General features: G+C 38.4%; 1 protein-coding gene across 4 annotated transcripts in view; it reads right to left on the bottom strand.

Moving 5' to 3' along the window:
* ERP44 (endoplasmic reticulum protein 44) overlaps nt 1-16,972 on the bottom strand; it is a 72,191-nt gene that overhangs the window by 30,827 nt on the left and 24,392 nt on the right. Inside the window, exons 2-4 of one of the 4 annotated variants that reach the window (XM_080669952.1) lie at nt 10,353-10,425; nt 8,262-8,301; nt 2,635-2,750 (exon numbers count right to left, since the gene is read on the bottom strand). In XM_080669952.1, coding sequence (XP_080526078.1) covers nt 2,635-2,750; nt 8,262-8,301; nt 10,353-10,425 — 229 coding nt within the window. Of the gene's footprint in view, nt 1-2,634; nt 2,751-5,176; nt 5,308-8,261; nt 8,302-10,352; nt 10,426-16,972 lie in introns of those variants that run through there. The other 3 variants (XM_080669953.1, XM_080669955.1, XM_080669954.1) reach the window with 3 other exon arrangements.

Below are 16,972 nucleotides of genomic sequence, written 5' to 3' on the forward strand. Positions count from 1 at the left end.
ACTGGGCTGAAGGACACCCCCACCGTGCATGAATTTCGTGCACCGGGCCTCTAGTCCTATATAATAAAAGGCTAATATGCAAATCAACTGAATGGCCAGTTGCTATGATGTGCACTGAGCACAAGGGGGCCGAGGCTCAATGCAGGAGCTGCCCCCTGGTGATCAGTGTGCTCCCACAGGGGGAGCGCTGCTCAGCCAGAAGCTGGACTCATGGTTGATGAGCGCAGCGGCAGCGGCAGTGGCAGGAGAGCTAAGGATGTCCGACTGACGGCTTCCAGACTGTGAGAGGGCACAGGCCTGGCTGAGGGACCACCCCCCAGGAGTGCACGAATTTTGTGCACTGGGCCCCTAGTTTTATAGAAAAACACAAAAATCAATAACTCAGAATTGGAAAGGGATACACAAGAGTCAGATTTGGAATGTAAAATTGTTTCAGGACTACTTGAACAAACTTGCTTTCCTTTTTAGGTATATACAATAATATGATAAAAAGTTTGTATCTAAGTAAGTCTAAAATAGTTCATATAACAGATATAAAAATTCTAAGTGATAAGAAAGCATTGTGTTGTAGTTTTGGGGTTTTTTTTTTTCCAGTTATAGGTAAAAGTGTGACTTATAATTCATGACAATTTAGATTTGACAAAACATTGCAGGAATACTTTATTGTACTGTTGGAAGATAATGAAATAATCTACTTAAAGTACTTAATGTAGTATCTACAAAACTAACAGTTCATATATGCTAGCTAGTATTTATTACTCATTTATCCATCCATTTATTCAACAACTATTATTGAAATACTACTATGTGCTAGGCACCATTCCTGATGACACTCCAGCATCAGTCTGAGTTCAAAATTCTCTTTCTACATTTCCCAACGTGTTTTTTTTTTTTTTTGGAGGGGGAAGGGGGGTGCAGTGAGGTGGCAAGGTGGTGGAGGAGGGAATCAAAGTGGCTACATCCAGCTCATACACAGAAGCAAAAGGGCTGACTACGTAAAATCAGCCTGTTGTATCCACTTTTGCCTTCTTTCCTACCCCAGTTCTAAGTTCTCAGCCTATTTACCTGTACCTTTCAACAAAGAAAGTCCTAGGAAAGCATATAAAGTAAGGTCAAGGTAAGGCAGAAAGCACTCCATTGGAATGCTGCTAGACAGAAAGAAATGCAGGCAGCAAACCAAAGAAGCATTTCCTATAATTATGTACTCACATGGGTTTTCCTGATAAACTAGTAAACTGGCACAGAGGACTTCCCAACACATTCTAAGGAATGAATCCATGCATTGCCACCCATTGGAACTACCTTGAAAATACTCACTTGGAATGTTTTATGAAAATTAGTCCCATTACACATTTTTATATATGAAAGTGGGCGATTTCATAAGCAACAAAATGGCCTCCATTACCATGCCTATACATGGGAGGTTTTCACTGAAAAACCGATATAGAGAACTCTGGTCAGTTTCCAAAAGCTATAGAGTGGCTCTAAGTATTCCTCAAAATGCCAGTAAAAGTCCATTCAAGAAAATTTTAAACTCAATGACTACTGAAGGCCATTTATCATAGTGAAACTAAGCAGAAACTACAATTAACAACATCACAGTACACCTGTACAGTACAGATGTGAAGCTTCTTTCACACACTCAAACATCATCTCAAAATCTCTAAAGCAACAAGGCCCTCCTTCTGCCTCTTTTCCTAACCAATGACAAATTACAGGTTCAGTGACTTTTTATAACAACTTTCTATTTTGCAAATATTCAAACTTACAGAGTTTAGTTCATTGCTCTATCAGAAAAGATGAAAAATACCCTCACCTAGATTTAACATTTTACAATATTTAGTTACCATATTTCTCTTTCTTGCTACACACACACACACACACACACACTTTTTATGGCGAGTGCTGAAACAAATTGAGGGATTTTTTTTTTAAAGTAACTTGCCCAACTCCATATGACAGTAAGTAGGGGGCTTCTGGTTCTACAACAAAAGATTCTACCTTAGTAGAGAGCTGGGCCACAGAGTATAGAAACAAGAATCTACACTAATAAAAGAGTAAGATGCAAATTGACCGTACCTTCACGATGCCCACCAGCCAATCAGGAGTGAGTATGCAAATTAACCCAACAAAGATAGCGGGTTAATTTGCATACGCAGGCGCGGAGCAGCCAGGGGCAGGGCGGGACACTTGCGTCATTGCCATGGTGATGACGCAGGCATTCCGCACCACCCCAGCCGCTCCGGCTGGAGTGAAGGCGGTGCCAGCAGCCACAGGAAGGAAGGCCCATTCTTGCACGAATCTTCGTGCATCAGGCCTCTAGTAGAAACTATAATACCACATACAAGTTAATTTCCTATATGCCTGTCCTATTATATTTTGATGAAAAAACAAAATAAATTTTTTAAACCCTTCACGCAGGCAAAATGGAAAGTAGTGTTATAAGAATAAAAAAAACCCCTATTAATATTTTGAGCAAGGTCACTAATAATTTTTTGATTTGTTCTCCACTTGAAGCAGAGCATTTCTGGAAAAGGAAGTGTGTGTGTGTGTGTGTGTGTGTGTGTGTGTGTGTGTGTGTAGGAGAGGTGGGGATGAGACAATTTCTTCCAGACTTCCTACTGAGGTACTTACAGTGCTGATCACAATCAACTCTGGCAAACACTACTTGATTTTCACTTGGATATTCTTCCTTAATAACATTGGAAGCTTCCTCAAAAATTGGATGCAACATCTGGCTGAAACGACACCTATGCACAGAGAAGGATACCAATTAAAACTGAAAAGTAGATTCAATAAAATTTTATTTCAGCTATTATCCATTGCTATTTAGCATATATACAATAAATAGCTTTTCAGACAATCACAGTTAATTTAGGGATGAGTCCTGATGTCATTCGTTGGAGAAGAAGACAATTTTGAATTCAAAGATTGTACAAATAATTAAAATATCTTGGTTTATCTTTTCACCTTAGGAAAATGGCCAATATTATAGAACACAGCTAAAGCTCTCACATAAAGGCCATGAAACAAGCCTGAAATACACCCTCTAAGATATATCTACTGGTTCTTGCAACTACTGAGATTTAGACATTTATACAAGAAATTAGCTTCCTCTAAATAATGAACATATTTTTAGAGTACCGTTCAAAATCTCTAGACCAATTCATAATTAGTTCAATCAAATTTTAGAGGCAAGTTAGCATCCTATCTAATAAAAGAGTAATATGCAAATTGACCATCACTCCAACACACAAGATGGCCGCCCCCATGTGACCAAAGATGGCCGCCCCTATGTAGATACAAGATGGCCACCAGAAGATGGCTGGCAGGGGAGGGCAGTTGTGGGAAGTTGGGGGGTGACAAGGCCTGTGGTGGAGGGCAGTTGGGGGGGGGACCGGGCCTGCAGAGGAGGACAGTTGGGGGGGACCCAGGCCTGCAGGAGAGGGCAGTTGGGGAGGGACCAGGCCCGCAGGGGAGGGCAGTTGGGGGGGGGGGGATCAGGCCTGCAGGGGAGGAGAGTATAGGGGGACCCAGTCCGGCAGGGGAGGGCAGTTGGGGGCAACCAGGCCTGCAGGGGAGGGCAGTTGGGGGGGACCCAGGCCTGCAAGGGAGGGCAGTTGGGGGCAACCAGGCCTGCACAGGAAAGCAGTTGGGGGTGACCAGGCCAGCAAGGGAGGGCAGTTGGGGGGAACCCAGGCCTACAGGGGAAAGCAGTTGGGGGGACCAGGACTGCAGGGGAGGGCAGTTAGGGGTGACTAGGCCGGCAGAGGAGGGAAGTTGGGGGAGACCAGGTCAGCAGGGGAGGGCAGTTGGGGGGGGGAGAACAGGACTGCCTGAGAGGGCAGTGGGGCGGAGGCAGGCCTGCAGGGGAGAGCAGTTGGGGGGGACCAGGTCTGCAGGGGGGACCAGGCCTGCAGGGGAGGGCAGTTGGGGGGACCAGGCCTGCAGGGGAGGGCAGTACAGGGGGACCCAAGCCTACAGGGGAGGGCAGTTGGGGGAGACCAGGTCTGCAGAGGAAGGCAATTGTGTGCGATCGGGCCAGCGGGGAGGGCAGTTAGGGGTGACCAGGCCAGCAGAGGAGGGCAGTTGGGGGAGACCAGGCCAGTATGGGAGGGCAGTTGTGGGGGAACCAGGCCTTCAGGGAGGACAGTTAGGCGGGACCAGGCCTGCAGGGGAGGGTAGTTGTGGGGGGAGCAGGCCTGTAGGGGAAGGCAGTTAGGGGTGACCAGGCTGGCAGGGGAGGGCAGTTAGGTATAATCGGGCAGCCGGGGATCAGTTAGGCATAAATCAGGCTGACAGTGGAGTGGTTAGGGGGTGATCAGGTTGGCAGGCAGAAGCGGTTAGGGGCAATCAGGCAGAGGCAGGTGAGCGGTTGGGAGCCAGCAGTCCTGGATTGTGAGAGGGATGTCCAATTGTCCGTTTAGGCCCGATCCTGGTGGGCCTAAACAGGCGGTCAGACATCCCTCAAGGGGTCCCAGATTGGAAAGGGTGCAGGCTTGGCTGAGGGACAAACCCCCCCTCCACCGTGCACGAATTTCGTGCACCAGGCCTCTAGTACTATATAAATAAATTATATGAAAAGGACATATAGTATATAATGAACTGCATCCCCTCAAAATTTATCCCTGGTTAAAATGGGCTTTTGTATCTATAAACACGTTAAATGTACTAAGTCCAGGAGAAAAAAATCTTAAATTCCTAAATAAGGCTTCCTGTCTATTTTCCTTTGTTAGTTTTGTTTGTTTCCTTTTTACTTTTAAAAAGGGGCACAAACCCACAATTAATATTCTAGAAACCCAACACTTCTAATTCTTACTTAATCAGGCTAACCATTTCACAAATATATGCTGTGGGTCATTAAAGGGACCTGATAAGAAAGACAAAAAAATCAGAATTAGCATACAACCAGCTAGGTTAAAATGGTCATTCTCATATGAAAAAGGTATTGAGAATTTGTTAATAAAAAAAAGAACTATAATCGTTACTCTTTTCTTCCAGAGCCCTTGCCAAAGAAATTTACTTAAATGAAGCCTATGAACTCTTTAATCCATATGTGATCAGGTCATACGTATTAACTATAATTCAACAAAAATATTATAAAGCCTGTGAAAGGATGCAAACTTTATACTTGCTCCCTATTTCTTTTTGTACGTATCTCTTCTAACCCACTCACCTGACTTCCTAAGGAGATGTCCTAGAATATATCAAGGAGACAAATCTGTATCTTCAATCTCTTGCTTTCAAGTGGCTCTTTCCTCTTTTAGCATTCTTAAATCTCTCCCATCTGGGATAGGTGGGTGGGGTCTGTGGACATCAGGGACCGTGTCTTATTTGACTACATATTCTAATAAGCATTTCAATAGATGTCTGTTAAATGAATAAATTGACAGAACGGAAGAACTAGAGAGACTAAGACTACAGGTTTGTGGGTTCTTACAGTTTGCTCAAAATAGGGTGCTGGAGGGCAGAGAAGACAAGGGGTAGAGATTGATTAATTGTGTATTTTTAAATATGTTTTTATTGATTTTAGAGAGAGAAGAAGGGAGAGGGAGATAGAGAGAGACAAACATCGATTGGCTGCCTCCTACATATCCCCCAACCAGGGATTAAGCCTACAACCTGGGCACGGGCCCTGAATGGGAATCGAACCAGAGACATTTTGGTGCCCGGGAAGATGCCCAACCAACTGAGCCACACTGGCCAGGGCAATTAATAGTTTCTTGAAGAAGTAGGTTATGGCCTAGTAAAGAATCAGTAGACAGGCTCCTGGCTTAAGGGCAAGATAAACACATACATTAAGAACTTTTTTCTGCATTGTCCAGTTTGCTACATAGTAAGCATTTAAGCACAATTCTTATGTAAAGTAGGAACTGTTTTAATACTAAAAGGCAGAAGGGGAAGATGAAATACAAGTTCAGTTGCAATATTACTAAACTTTCATACACATGTAAAGTTACATTTATAAAAGTAACATAACGAAAATAATATATCTATTAAAAGGACCCTAAGAGTCATCTGAATCCAACCTAATGCTTGAATCAACCCTTTATAAATCAACCAATTGGGTAGAAGTCTTTTTGCGGAAACAATTTGGGGACACTTACTAGTATGATCTAGTGAATAAAAATAATAAGCTTTGGAGTCAGACATATCTGAGTTTACATCCCAGTTTCACCACTTACTAGCCATACGACCTTTCTGAGCCTCCATTTCCTCAATCTAAAATGGAAATTAAATACTTGCCTGCAGGGTAGTTCTGAGCATTAAAACCAATGTACGTAAAAAGCCTGGCCCATAACAGCATTAAGTACCTCCTAAGGTTTATTACCTTCTGAGGCATATCAGTATTTTTAGGCAGCTCTGTTATAGAATTCTTCCTTAAACTGTGTCACATGCATATCTTCAGAGGGAACTCGGAACTAGCCTTTGAGGCTATACAATGTATGTCTATGTCCTACAGCCAATTACCTAACTTCTTTTCAGTTGAATAAAAAGAGTACTAATTCATGAATAGCTTGAGATATTTGGGGGGATAATATGTCTTCCCTAGTAACTGCAATTAGCCCACATTTCCAATTCAGTTTTTGCAACAAAGTCAGTAGCACATTCTAGTTCTCTTCCTTACAACACATAAAATCTCTTAACCAAGAGAAATGCGTTCTAGTTTTAACTCTGTCACAATCTAGTCAGGTAAGCTTGGGAAAATGTTCCTCTGGATCTCAATTTTATTCTTAAGGGATTGGACTAAATAAGCTTCTAACTAATTTACCTTGAAAATGCTACCTTTATTATATATTTTATCAATGGCATTGTCTCTGTATATCTTAAACATTTATTCATTAAACACTTATCTAGCATTCATTCAGTAAGTATTAATGATATATTTATCTGCCAAGTATTATGCAAAGTGCTTGGGGATTAATGGTGAAAAAAGACGTAATAACTTTTCACAAAGCTAACAATAGTAGGGAGCTACTAGCTACTCTACAGCATACGAGTGTTATGGCTGGGTAAATACAGGCTGTTGTGGGAAGATATAAAAAGGGTTCCTAAACTGACCTGAGAGTGACCTAAAGAAAGTAATATCTAATCTAAGGCATGAAAGATGATTAAAATTTAAATAGGTAAATAAGTAGATAAGAGAAGAGTGAGCCATTCAGGCAGAGAAAATACCATGACTAAAAGTGATGAAGACTATAGAATATTACAGAAACGGAAAGACATTAAGTATAACTAGAACAGAATAAAGAGGTGGGGAAAGCAAGAGATAATAGCTATAGAGGTAGGAAGGGACCGGGTTATCAAGTAAGAGACTTAAGTCTACTTAAAATCATTTAGAGTTTTAAGATGGGGGTAAACTGATCCAATTTGCACTTCAGGAAAGGCCACTATGGCTTCCTTTGTAGAAAACAGAATAGAGACACAGAAGACTAGAGGCAAAGAAAATAAATTAGGAGGCTGTCCCAGGAATCTAGCTAAATTGCAGGACTATAGCATGAAATAGGGTAGTGCTAATTAGTAGGTGGTTAACCTAAGAGGGCCAAATAAGGTACAGACTGTTTAGGTATAAGGATTATGTGAGTGTTTCAAACTTCTCTCTAGCTGAAACTCTGTCCTGTCCCATCTACTACCTACTATGCTCTTGCTCTAGATGCTGGGAATACTGAACAAGATTATCTCTGCCCTCAAAATTTGTTTGCTAGGACACAAAGATAAAAGACAGAACAATGTAGTAAGAAAGAGAAAGTGGTAAACATAGTGCTATAGGAACAGAGAAGACAGAATCTGATTCAGACAGGGAGGGAGGCTTCCTAGAAGTAGTAATAGATGGTATATATTTTAAATGTCAATATTATTTTCCCTTTTAAATTTGCCACACTGACATCCTCACCTCCAAACACTGCCCTACTTCCTCAATCAGGAAAAATACAGAATTGCAATATGTACTCAAATTTGTGTATGAGAGAGAGAGGGGAGGAAGAGGGGGAAAGAGGGAGAGAGGGAGGGAGAAAGAGAAAGAAGAGAGATTTGAGTCTTTATGTTACCTATTTTTAAGATGTGGGATAATGAAATCAGGCATATTTCTCTCTTAAAACACAAATGCTCACCAAATTAAGCTACTTCATTTGTGATGAACCTTAATTGATTTTGTATACAGAATATTGTCTCACAAAAGAGAAAGGCTTTCCCACTCAACCCTTTCTAACAAAGAAAAATTCACCTTTACCAAGTTTAACCACAGAAATAAGATTACTTACCAGTCAGCATAAAAATTTACTAAAGCAACATCAGCATTTCCTGAAATTGAAAAACAAAACCAAACAACCTAAGTTATTTGTGCCTGCATAATTTTGACATAATTAAAGATGTGGTTTTCATCATGGTCTGTTTCCACTGTAAGGGTCCACTAAAAATACACAATGACAATTAAGTTACCTCTTGCTCAGAAACCCATACGTATAGTCATGGACAATTGATATTATTTGTAGGAGTCCCTGTTCCTTCTCTCTATATCCTGCAGCTTTAAACCTGCACCTTTAAACCTTCATGGAATGAATATAAAACAAAAGGGAATCAGACCCAGATCAGGCAAGTAAGCTAATAAATAACCTACTCTCATAAAAAGTGAAGTGGAATGATCTGGATTTTAATAATCCACTTCTGACCTTATGAATAACTGAGAATTAGTTCTGTAAGTGAAATCCTATTTCATAGAACAGACCTGAATAACCAAGATCTGATGCCCTACATAGTTGCAACAAGTAACCTACTACTAATAATATTGGATAAAATGTACTGTTTCCTCTCCACACAAGTTATTCTCTGTTGCAAAAATAACTTAGTATCACTTGCATATCCAGATATGAAGACATCAGAAAGATATATTTGTTCTTTTCTCCTAAACCTAATACAGACAAACAGAAACTCCTCAAGTACTCACAAAAATAAAACACGAAGATATTCTAGAATTTGGAAGAATAAAGAAGTGAGAATGTGAGATTTTCAATTCTCTTCTTCCTCTTTTACCTTTTCCTTATTCTCTAAAGCAGTGGTTTACAAGCTGTGGTCCCCTGACCAAGAAGGACCACAGGAATTTATAGAAATGCAAATTCTTAGGTGGAGTCTAGCAGTTTCTATCAGAAACTGAGGGTCAGGCTACAGTACAGATAGTAATACGTCCTCCATGTGATTCTGATATATGCTAAAGTTTATAGAACCATTGCTCTAAAGCAGTGGTTCTCAACCTTTCTAATGCCGCGATCCTTTAATACAGTTCCTCATGTTGTGGTGACCCCCAACCATAAAATTATTTTCGTTGCTACTTCATAACTAATTTTGCTACTGTTATGAATCGTAATGTAAATATCTGTGTTTTCCGATGGTCTTAGGTGACCCTGCTATCGGTTCCCAACCTGTGGGAACCGGTAACGAGCTGTGGTTGCGACCCACAGGTTGAGAACCGTTAGCAGGGTCGCCTAAGACCATCGGAAAACACAGATATTTACATTACGATTCATAACAGTAGCAAAATTACAGTTATGAAGTAGCAACGAAAATAATTTTATGGTTGGGGGTCACCACAACATGAGGAACTGTATTAAAGGGTCGCGGCATTAGAAAGGTTGAGAACCACTGCTCTAAAGAGATCTCGTAAAGTGGGGGTAGACTTTTAGCATTTAAAACCAGTTCCAAGAACTTAAAACAATGATGGTGCTCAATGAATATACTCCTTTACCTCTATTATTTTTTGTTTTGTTCTGTTTAAAGCAGTGGGTTGAAAGGAGTGCTTAAAAGAATCGTTTGTACACATTGTAGATTTTCTCAAATCTCCTAAGTTGTGATCTCCACCTTTCCTCTACTACCTTTAACAACAAGAAATGTTTTCCCCAACGTTAACTAAACACTGTCAGGGAGCAAAGCATTCAGTAAAACACTTATTAAACTTAATTGGACCAATGACAATAAAAGAAATCAGAGTAGGTGACTTAGTTAAAAGTTTAAAAAGACAAAAATTTTAGCTGTGTCCTAAAGTCATTAACATTTAGTACTGCACAGTGATAACTGTTGGCCTCTAAGTAGGCTTTTAGGAAATACTTTAAGAATTGTTAGGAGTGGTATTTATGACAAGGCAAAGAAATAAAACAGGACTACAAGTTTACTTTACTTGTAACACACTTCAAGAAATTTTATTAAAAACTGAAACCAACAGTGCTTTAATCCAGTAAACCATAGAATTAATCAGAATGCCAGCTCCTCAAATGTTCTAGATAGATTATACACAAAAACAAAATAGAATCTCAATGAACTCTTTATAGAGCAGAAAATATACTTAATATCAAGGTACTTACTTAAAATGTCATCTATATTCTCTGTATCAAGACTTGTTATTTCAGTTGTTACAGGAGTAAAAACCCAAGTTATCTGGAAATTTCAAAAAAGTGAAATTAATAAATGTTTCCACAAGAAGCAAAAAAATCTAAAGAGAAAATTTATGAATAAAGTTGGTTCCATTATTGAGTTACAAAATTGGTTTTAAGTATTATTGTCTACTCTAACCCTGCACTAGATCAATGAAATTGGAGAAGTAAACTTCTAAAGCCTAGAAACTGGTCGAATAAGACTTCCTATACTTTCAAATACATGAAAGAGGTTAATTCTAAAAAATTAAGTAAATGAAGAATTATTCATTCTTTTAAACACTTTCAACAACTTTATCTCTGTAGCAACACAAAAAAATTGCCAGATGATTTTCAGTTTTGGAAGAATATAAAACCAAAGCTAAGTTTGCTGATTCTATCCTACCATGTTTCTAAGACAAGCAAAATAATGAAGAGAATTCAAAAAGACTTCAAATTGTGAACTAAAAGCCCTTCTTGCCTCATCTTCATTATTGGTGGTACAATATGTTATGTGGGAGACTATTAAAAGGAGAATAAGAATGTTCTGCTTCCACTTTAACATGTCTGAAACATAAAGTTCAAATTTATCAAAGAAAATCACAGCTCGCTATCCACAAAAAAAGAAAAAAGGAAATGTTAAACTAAACTAGTAACTGTTCACTTATTTAAAAAAAATATATTGTGTATTTTTATCTTTATGTGCCCATCTTTTTTTAAAGTATATTTTTATTGACTTCAGAGAGGAAGGGAGAGGGAGAGAGAGATAGAAACATCAATGATGAGAGAGAATCATTGATCAGCTGCCTCCTGCACAACCCCTATTGGGGATCGAACCCGCAACCCAGGCATATGCCCCTGACTGGAATCAAACTCACAACCCTTCAGTCCGCAGGCCGACGCTCTATCCACTGAGCCAAGCCGGCCAGGGCTATGTGCCCATCTTTAATACATTATGTGTTCTGAGGCCTGGACAGTTTTTTCGTTCAAACTAGAGTTTGTGTATGGAAATTCATTCACCGAACCATTGCTCTTTATTGAATAACAATTAATGTCAAGCCTTAAGGTGCTAAACACTACTCCTCTGCCCATCCATTTCATGGACACTTCAGTACTCACAACAGTTACAACTCAGAAATTTTATAATTCACCTACAGTTCAATTTCTAAATGGTATCACGAGACATGCTGATGCTGGTATGTAAACAAGCCCAGCTAATTATTTTAAATATTTCTATAAATTTATTGTTTTCTTTATTATTTTTAAAAAATCCTCACTATATTTTTCCCATCAATTTTTTTTAGAGAGAGTGGGGGGTGGGAGAGAGAAAGGGGGAGAAAGAAAGAAACAACAATATGATAGAGACACATCAATTAGTTGACTCCCACATGCCCCAACTGGGCTGGGAATCAAACCTTTGACCCAGGTATGTGCCCTTGACTGGGAATCGAACCCATGACCCTTTCGTGCACAGGCCTACCCTCTAACCCTGAACCACATCAGCCAAAGCTAAATTTATTATTTTCTTAGAAAAAGCCTAGGAATAACACTAGTCTTATTTTCAAGTTACTACAATAGTGTAACCAATAGCTAACTAGTATTTCTTTTAACAACCAATAAATTATACTATCCTAAAAGTAAGCTAGATAATTTAAAATTCCTGAATATTTGGCCCATATAACTAATTGCATTATTTTCAACACCTCAAAACTGTAAAGATGAGAGACTTCCCTCACAAGTCATTACTTACCATCCATACCTCAATTAACAGGTCCTTCCTTCATCAGTGTACGACCTGCTCTACAGATTCCCAGTGTAACCTTTAAAAAATCTGAGGCCTATTAAAATTTTTAAGACTTTATTTGAGCAAATATCAATTCAAATCAGGCAGCATCTAATCTGGCAAGTAAAAGAGAACTCTGAGGACCTGTACAAAAGGAAAGACTTTTATAGGCAGCAGGGGGTGGGAACAAGGAAGTTATACTAGGCAAAAAAATGAGTTGGTTATTGCAAAGTTACTTTCCTTTAGGGGATGACAGAGGTCTATCAGGCAGGTTACCTAACTAGTGCTGATCAGGCAATTCCTTATTGACTGGTTCAAGATTCCATTTCTGAGAGCTGAAACATAATTCTCAGTTTGATGAAGTGGGACTTGGCATAGTGACTTCATTTCGGAGCCTGTTGACCAATTATATTGGTCAGCAAGATTGTGTGTTAAAAATAATTCAAGAAGATGATGCAAAAACATCATAAAGCAACAAAATTGGTCATTACCAAAGTCAAGTTATTAGATAACTCAACAGTCTTTATTATGGAGTGTCTGCAGGTACTGAAGGCACAAATGCATCAGGCAAGGTATAAGGTATGCTCTCCCTCAAGGAACTCTCAAAGTAGTAGTGGTATAATGAAGGGAGAAAAATGTGGAAAAGATGCAATAATAATCTTAGTTGTACAATCCAAAGAAGCTCATTTTTTAATAGTTATTGCATATTAAAATATATGTTTACAGAGAACTATATTCTAAATTTAACTGATTTTACATGCTAGGTAACAACAAAAATGAGGCAATCAAGGATCAATTGGGCTATACTAAATGCATAACAATTACTTAAGAAACATAGTGCTAATAAACATGCAATTGATAAGACTATGCAGCTAACTATTGTGGTTAAGAGGGCCCACAGCAAGAAAACTGTCTCTGACCCAATAATCTCTCCTCAGCCACCTTGGGTTGTAAAGGAGGCATTTATCATTAACATTTCTATTAATATGCAGTATTAAGGGAAAGACAGGTTGTTTATTTGAATTGTTAGCAAGCTCCACTAGTCTGACAAATTGCTTCTTTTCATGTCAGCCCTGGGCAGGAACAAGATTCTCCTGGGGAAACATCTTTATGTGTCAAATGCTATAGCAAAATAAAGACAAGTCGCTCTAAACCAGGAAGGGATGAGGGTAGTCATTAATTTAATTTTTAAATTTAGACTTGTAAGATTTTAAATTTATTTTTTTAAAAGAAACAATGAAACCTATACAGAAATTTTGAATGGAAGGTCTTAGTAGTCATGGAGAATATGGTTTATTGATGGAATATTTAAATGACATATGTAAATATATAAACATAAACATGAACTATTTTACAAATTAGTCATTCTCTTCATTTTCTTGCCAAAACACACACACACACACACACACACACACACACACGCACACACACACACACACAAAAAAAACCCCAAGAGGCATCTCCAATCATCTTCTATAATCCGTTAGGTAATTGCTTCCACGTACATTTATTGGACCAAATACTAAACATTCCAGTCTGGGATGTGTCTAGTGATATGATCTTATAGAAAAGGCACATCAGTGAAATGGTAAAAATTGCACTACATTCATTTTAAAAAATAAAGTGACAGACTAGCTTTAAATAGGAGCTTCTGCAGCAAGTAAATAATATTTTCTTCCATTACATGGATTTTAAACATTGAGTTATCTTTGGGAACTAAGAAGCTTCCCTTTCCTTAAATTTCTCTGTACCTTCCCTAACCCCCCTAGTGATGCCAATACACTGTGGTATTTCCATAGCATATGTGAAGCCACCTAGTAGTCAGCTGCTTTTCCCAAAAGACACCCAGAAATTTTCTGCTTCCATCTCTTTTTGTACATGGTTCCCTCTACCCGGAACGTCCTATTCTCCACTAATGCATAATTAATCCTTCAGTCATAGACTCCCTCTTCCATGGAGCTTTGTGTGCTTTTCCTGGTAGAAAATGCATTTTCTTAAAAGCCTAATCTACTCCACAGGAATAGAAAAAGGGGAAATGTAGGGCAGGGAAACAGAAGTTACTGTGAAATTAAAATTCTCTCTAGATTAGTCATCAAGTTAAAATAAGATACAATGAAAATTTGATTACATGGTTAAAGTATTTTAGAAATAAATTTTGGAAAGATTTTTTATTAAGCACTCTATCTCAATGTTAGGCCAGACTTTGTTACAGTATTAACACCAGCAGCACATAAAAAATGCTCTGGCACTCTCTGCTAAGCCCCAGTGTTATTTCCTTTCAAAAAAGTATTAACTGAATAAGTCATTAACCCAACTGGACCTTCTTCAGAGTATGCACTAACATCAATAACGCTTATTGGCAGTGGATTACTAAAGCTTCTCTCTTCATAATTTTATTAATAAATGTTTCTAGTACATTAAGATCAAGTTTTACCATTCAAATATACCCTTAATGGGAACTACTATGACACTCCCTTCAATCCAACTGGCCCATAGAGGCCAGACTAATCTTTTTGAATGCTGATTTGCATATATTAATTCCTCTGCCCAAGAAAAACCTCCAAAGGTTTTTCACTGTCTACAATATAAAAGCCTAACTCCTTTGCCTGGCATTAGAACCATTCACAAAGTGGCTTTCCTAAATCACAAACTACTGCCCCCCATTCATAATCTATACTCCAATCAACATAAACTATAGTTAGAGTAACCAATCTAACTGGCCATATTCTCTAGCTTGAGACAAATCCTGTTTATGCCTGTTGCCTTGGAATACTATTAATAGCACTACCCCGTTTCAAAAGGGATTTAAGCAATAAATTATATGGCCACCCTATTTGCAGCAGTCCCCTGGCAATTGAGAGGAATTGTAACAAGCTCTTCATAAATCCTAAATTTTTTAAAAAAATATAATGTCCTCCCACATAACATACAGTAAAATGACAAATGGAATGAGAGTAAAAAGAATAAATAGGAACTAAGATATAATGCTAAACCAATCACTAGCCTCACTCATTGACTTGAAACAATAGGCTTTTACCCAGGGAATCAAATCAGTTATTCAGAAAATTACTACATGACCCTTCAAGCATAACTCACAAATGGTCCAAATCCGGTAGTTACAAATCCAAGCATGTAAGACACCTACAGGACCTGCAATTCCTAAAATGTATTTTCTTACTCTTGTCTCCATACTTGGCTTGTGCAGTTTCTTATGCTTGGAACAGTGAGGGAAGCCTATCTAATTTTCAAAACCCGATTAAAAAGCTATCTTTTCTAAGGCTTTGCTGATGGTCTCAGACAATAGTGATTCATTTTTCTCTTCTCTGAAACCTTAGAGCACATTCTGTAAGGTGTTAATATTACTTTTCACACCAGTTATGTGTGCTACCTTGCCTCCTGTAGGTAACTCTTGAGTACCTTGAAAGTGCAGACTTTATCTTATTCAATTCTGTATGCCACAGATCACTTGCAATATACAATAAGCACTAAAATATGTGCTAGGTGAATGAATGGATAGATTTTGTCAATACACTAAGAATTTAGAGGGATTGTTAGACTTGAGAAAAGAGGGAAAGATGTTTAGAAATGGAAATAGCCAATAAACATTTTTAATGTGAAGACAATCAGGTTATCAAATAGGAATGAAGTCTATATTAAAATGTGTTTTTAATAATATAGTGGCAAAAAGCACAATGCTAGGTGATGATTCATACTCAGGTTTAGAGAGGATCTCAGAAGTGATCTTCCTACTGCAGAAACGCCTCTACCTCACTGTTAAGAGCTGTCATGAACCCCTCATAATAGTTCTCTGGCAGGATTTCCAGATACTTCAGCACACAGAACACCCACATTTAAGAACAGCCATGTCACACTAGTGGAACAAACTCCAATACTTTTTGTATTGTCCTATTTTACGGTTGTTAATTCAGTCATGAAAATAAATGACTTGAGACTTTCAGGATCAGAAGCTAATCAGGTGTCAGGCAGAAGAGGTTATTAAATATTATTTCTGTTAACAAGATTTATAGTCACAAAAGGTGTTGCTTTAAGTGTTTTATTAGTAAATCATAGTTAAATCAGTTTAGAAAACCAGGAAGTATTTCCAGTGAGTGTGTTTGTTTTAAAGCTCAATACCTTAAAATCTTGCTATTCAAATAGTGGTCCTAAACCAGCAGCTTTAGCATCACCTGAGAGCTTGTGAAAAATGCAGAATATCAGGCCCCACCCCAGACCTACTGAATCAGAATCTCTATTTTGATAAGATCCCCAAAGATTCCTATGCACATTAAAGTTTAAGAAGCACTGCTTTAGAGAACAAAGTTTTTTTTACTCTACAAACAAGCATGGAGGAAATTCAATTTAAATGTTATACAATTTATGGTCCTCAAATATGAACACAAGAACAAGTAAGACTCCTTTGTGAGAATTATGTATTGACATGCAAATTAGACAGATTTTTAGAAAAATGTGGAATCTGTAACCTTATTGGAAATTCACATAGATGTTAATTTTTAAAAGTATTCTGCCTTTTCCTTAGATATTTCTGCATCAAAATTATTGGCATAAAATAGAAGCTTCAATAGAGAATGTTTCCTTCCCTGTGGCATTACTGTTCTCAATTGGCATTACATCTGCTGGGCATTTTGCAGTAACAGCTTAGTGTACTTTTGTGACATCTTTCATTTGCCTGCTTTATGTTGGGAGCTTCTCAAAGCCCTTTACAAACTATGTCTCTCCTGTAGCAAGAAATAAGTAATGTACCAGGCACCAGCTCCCTTCCATTTCTAAT

The sequence above is a fragment of the Plecotus auritus genome (assembly GCF_963455305.1).
Source record: "Plecotus auritus genome assembly, chromosome: 5".
NCBI classification, from domain to species: domain Eukaryota; kingdom Metazoa; phylum Chordata; class Mammalia; order Chiroptera; family Vespertilionidae; genus Plecotus; species Plecotus auritus.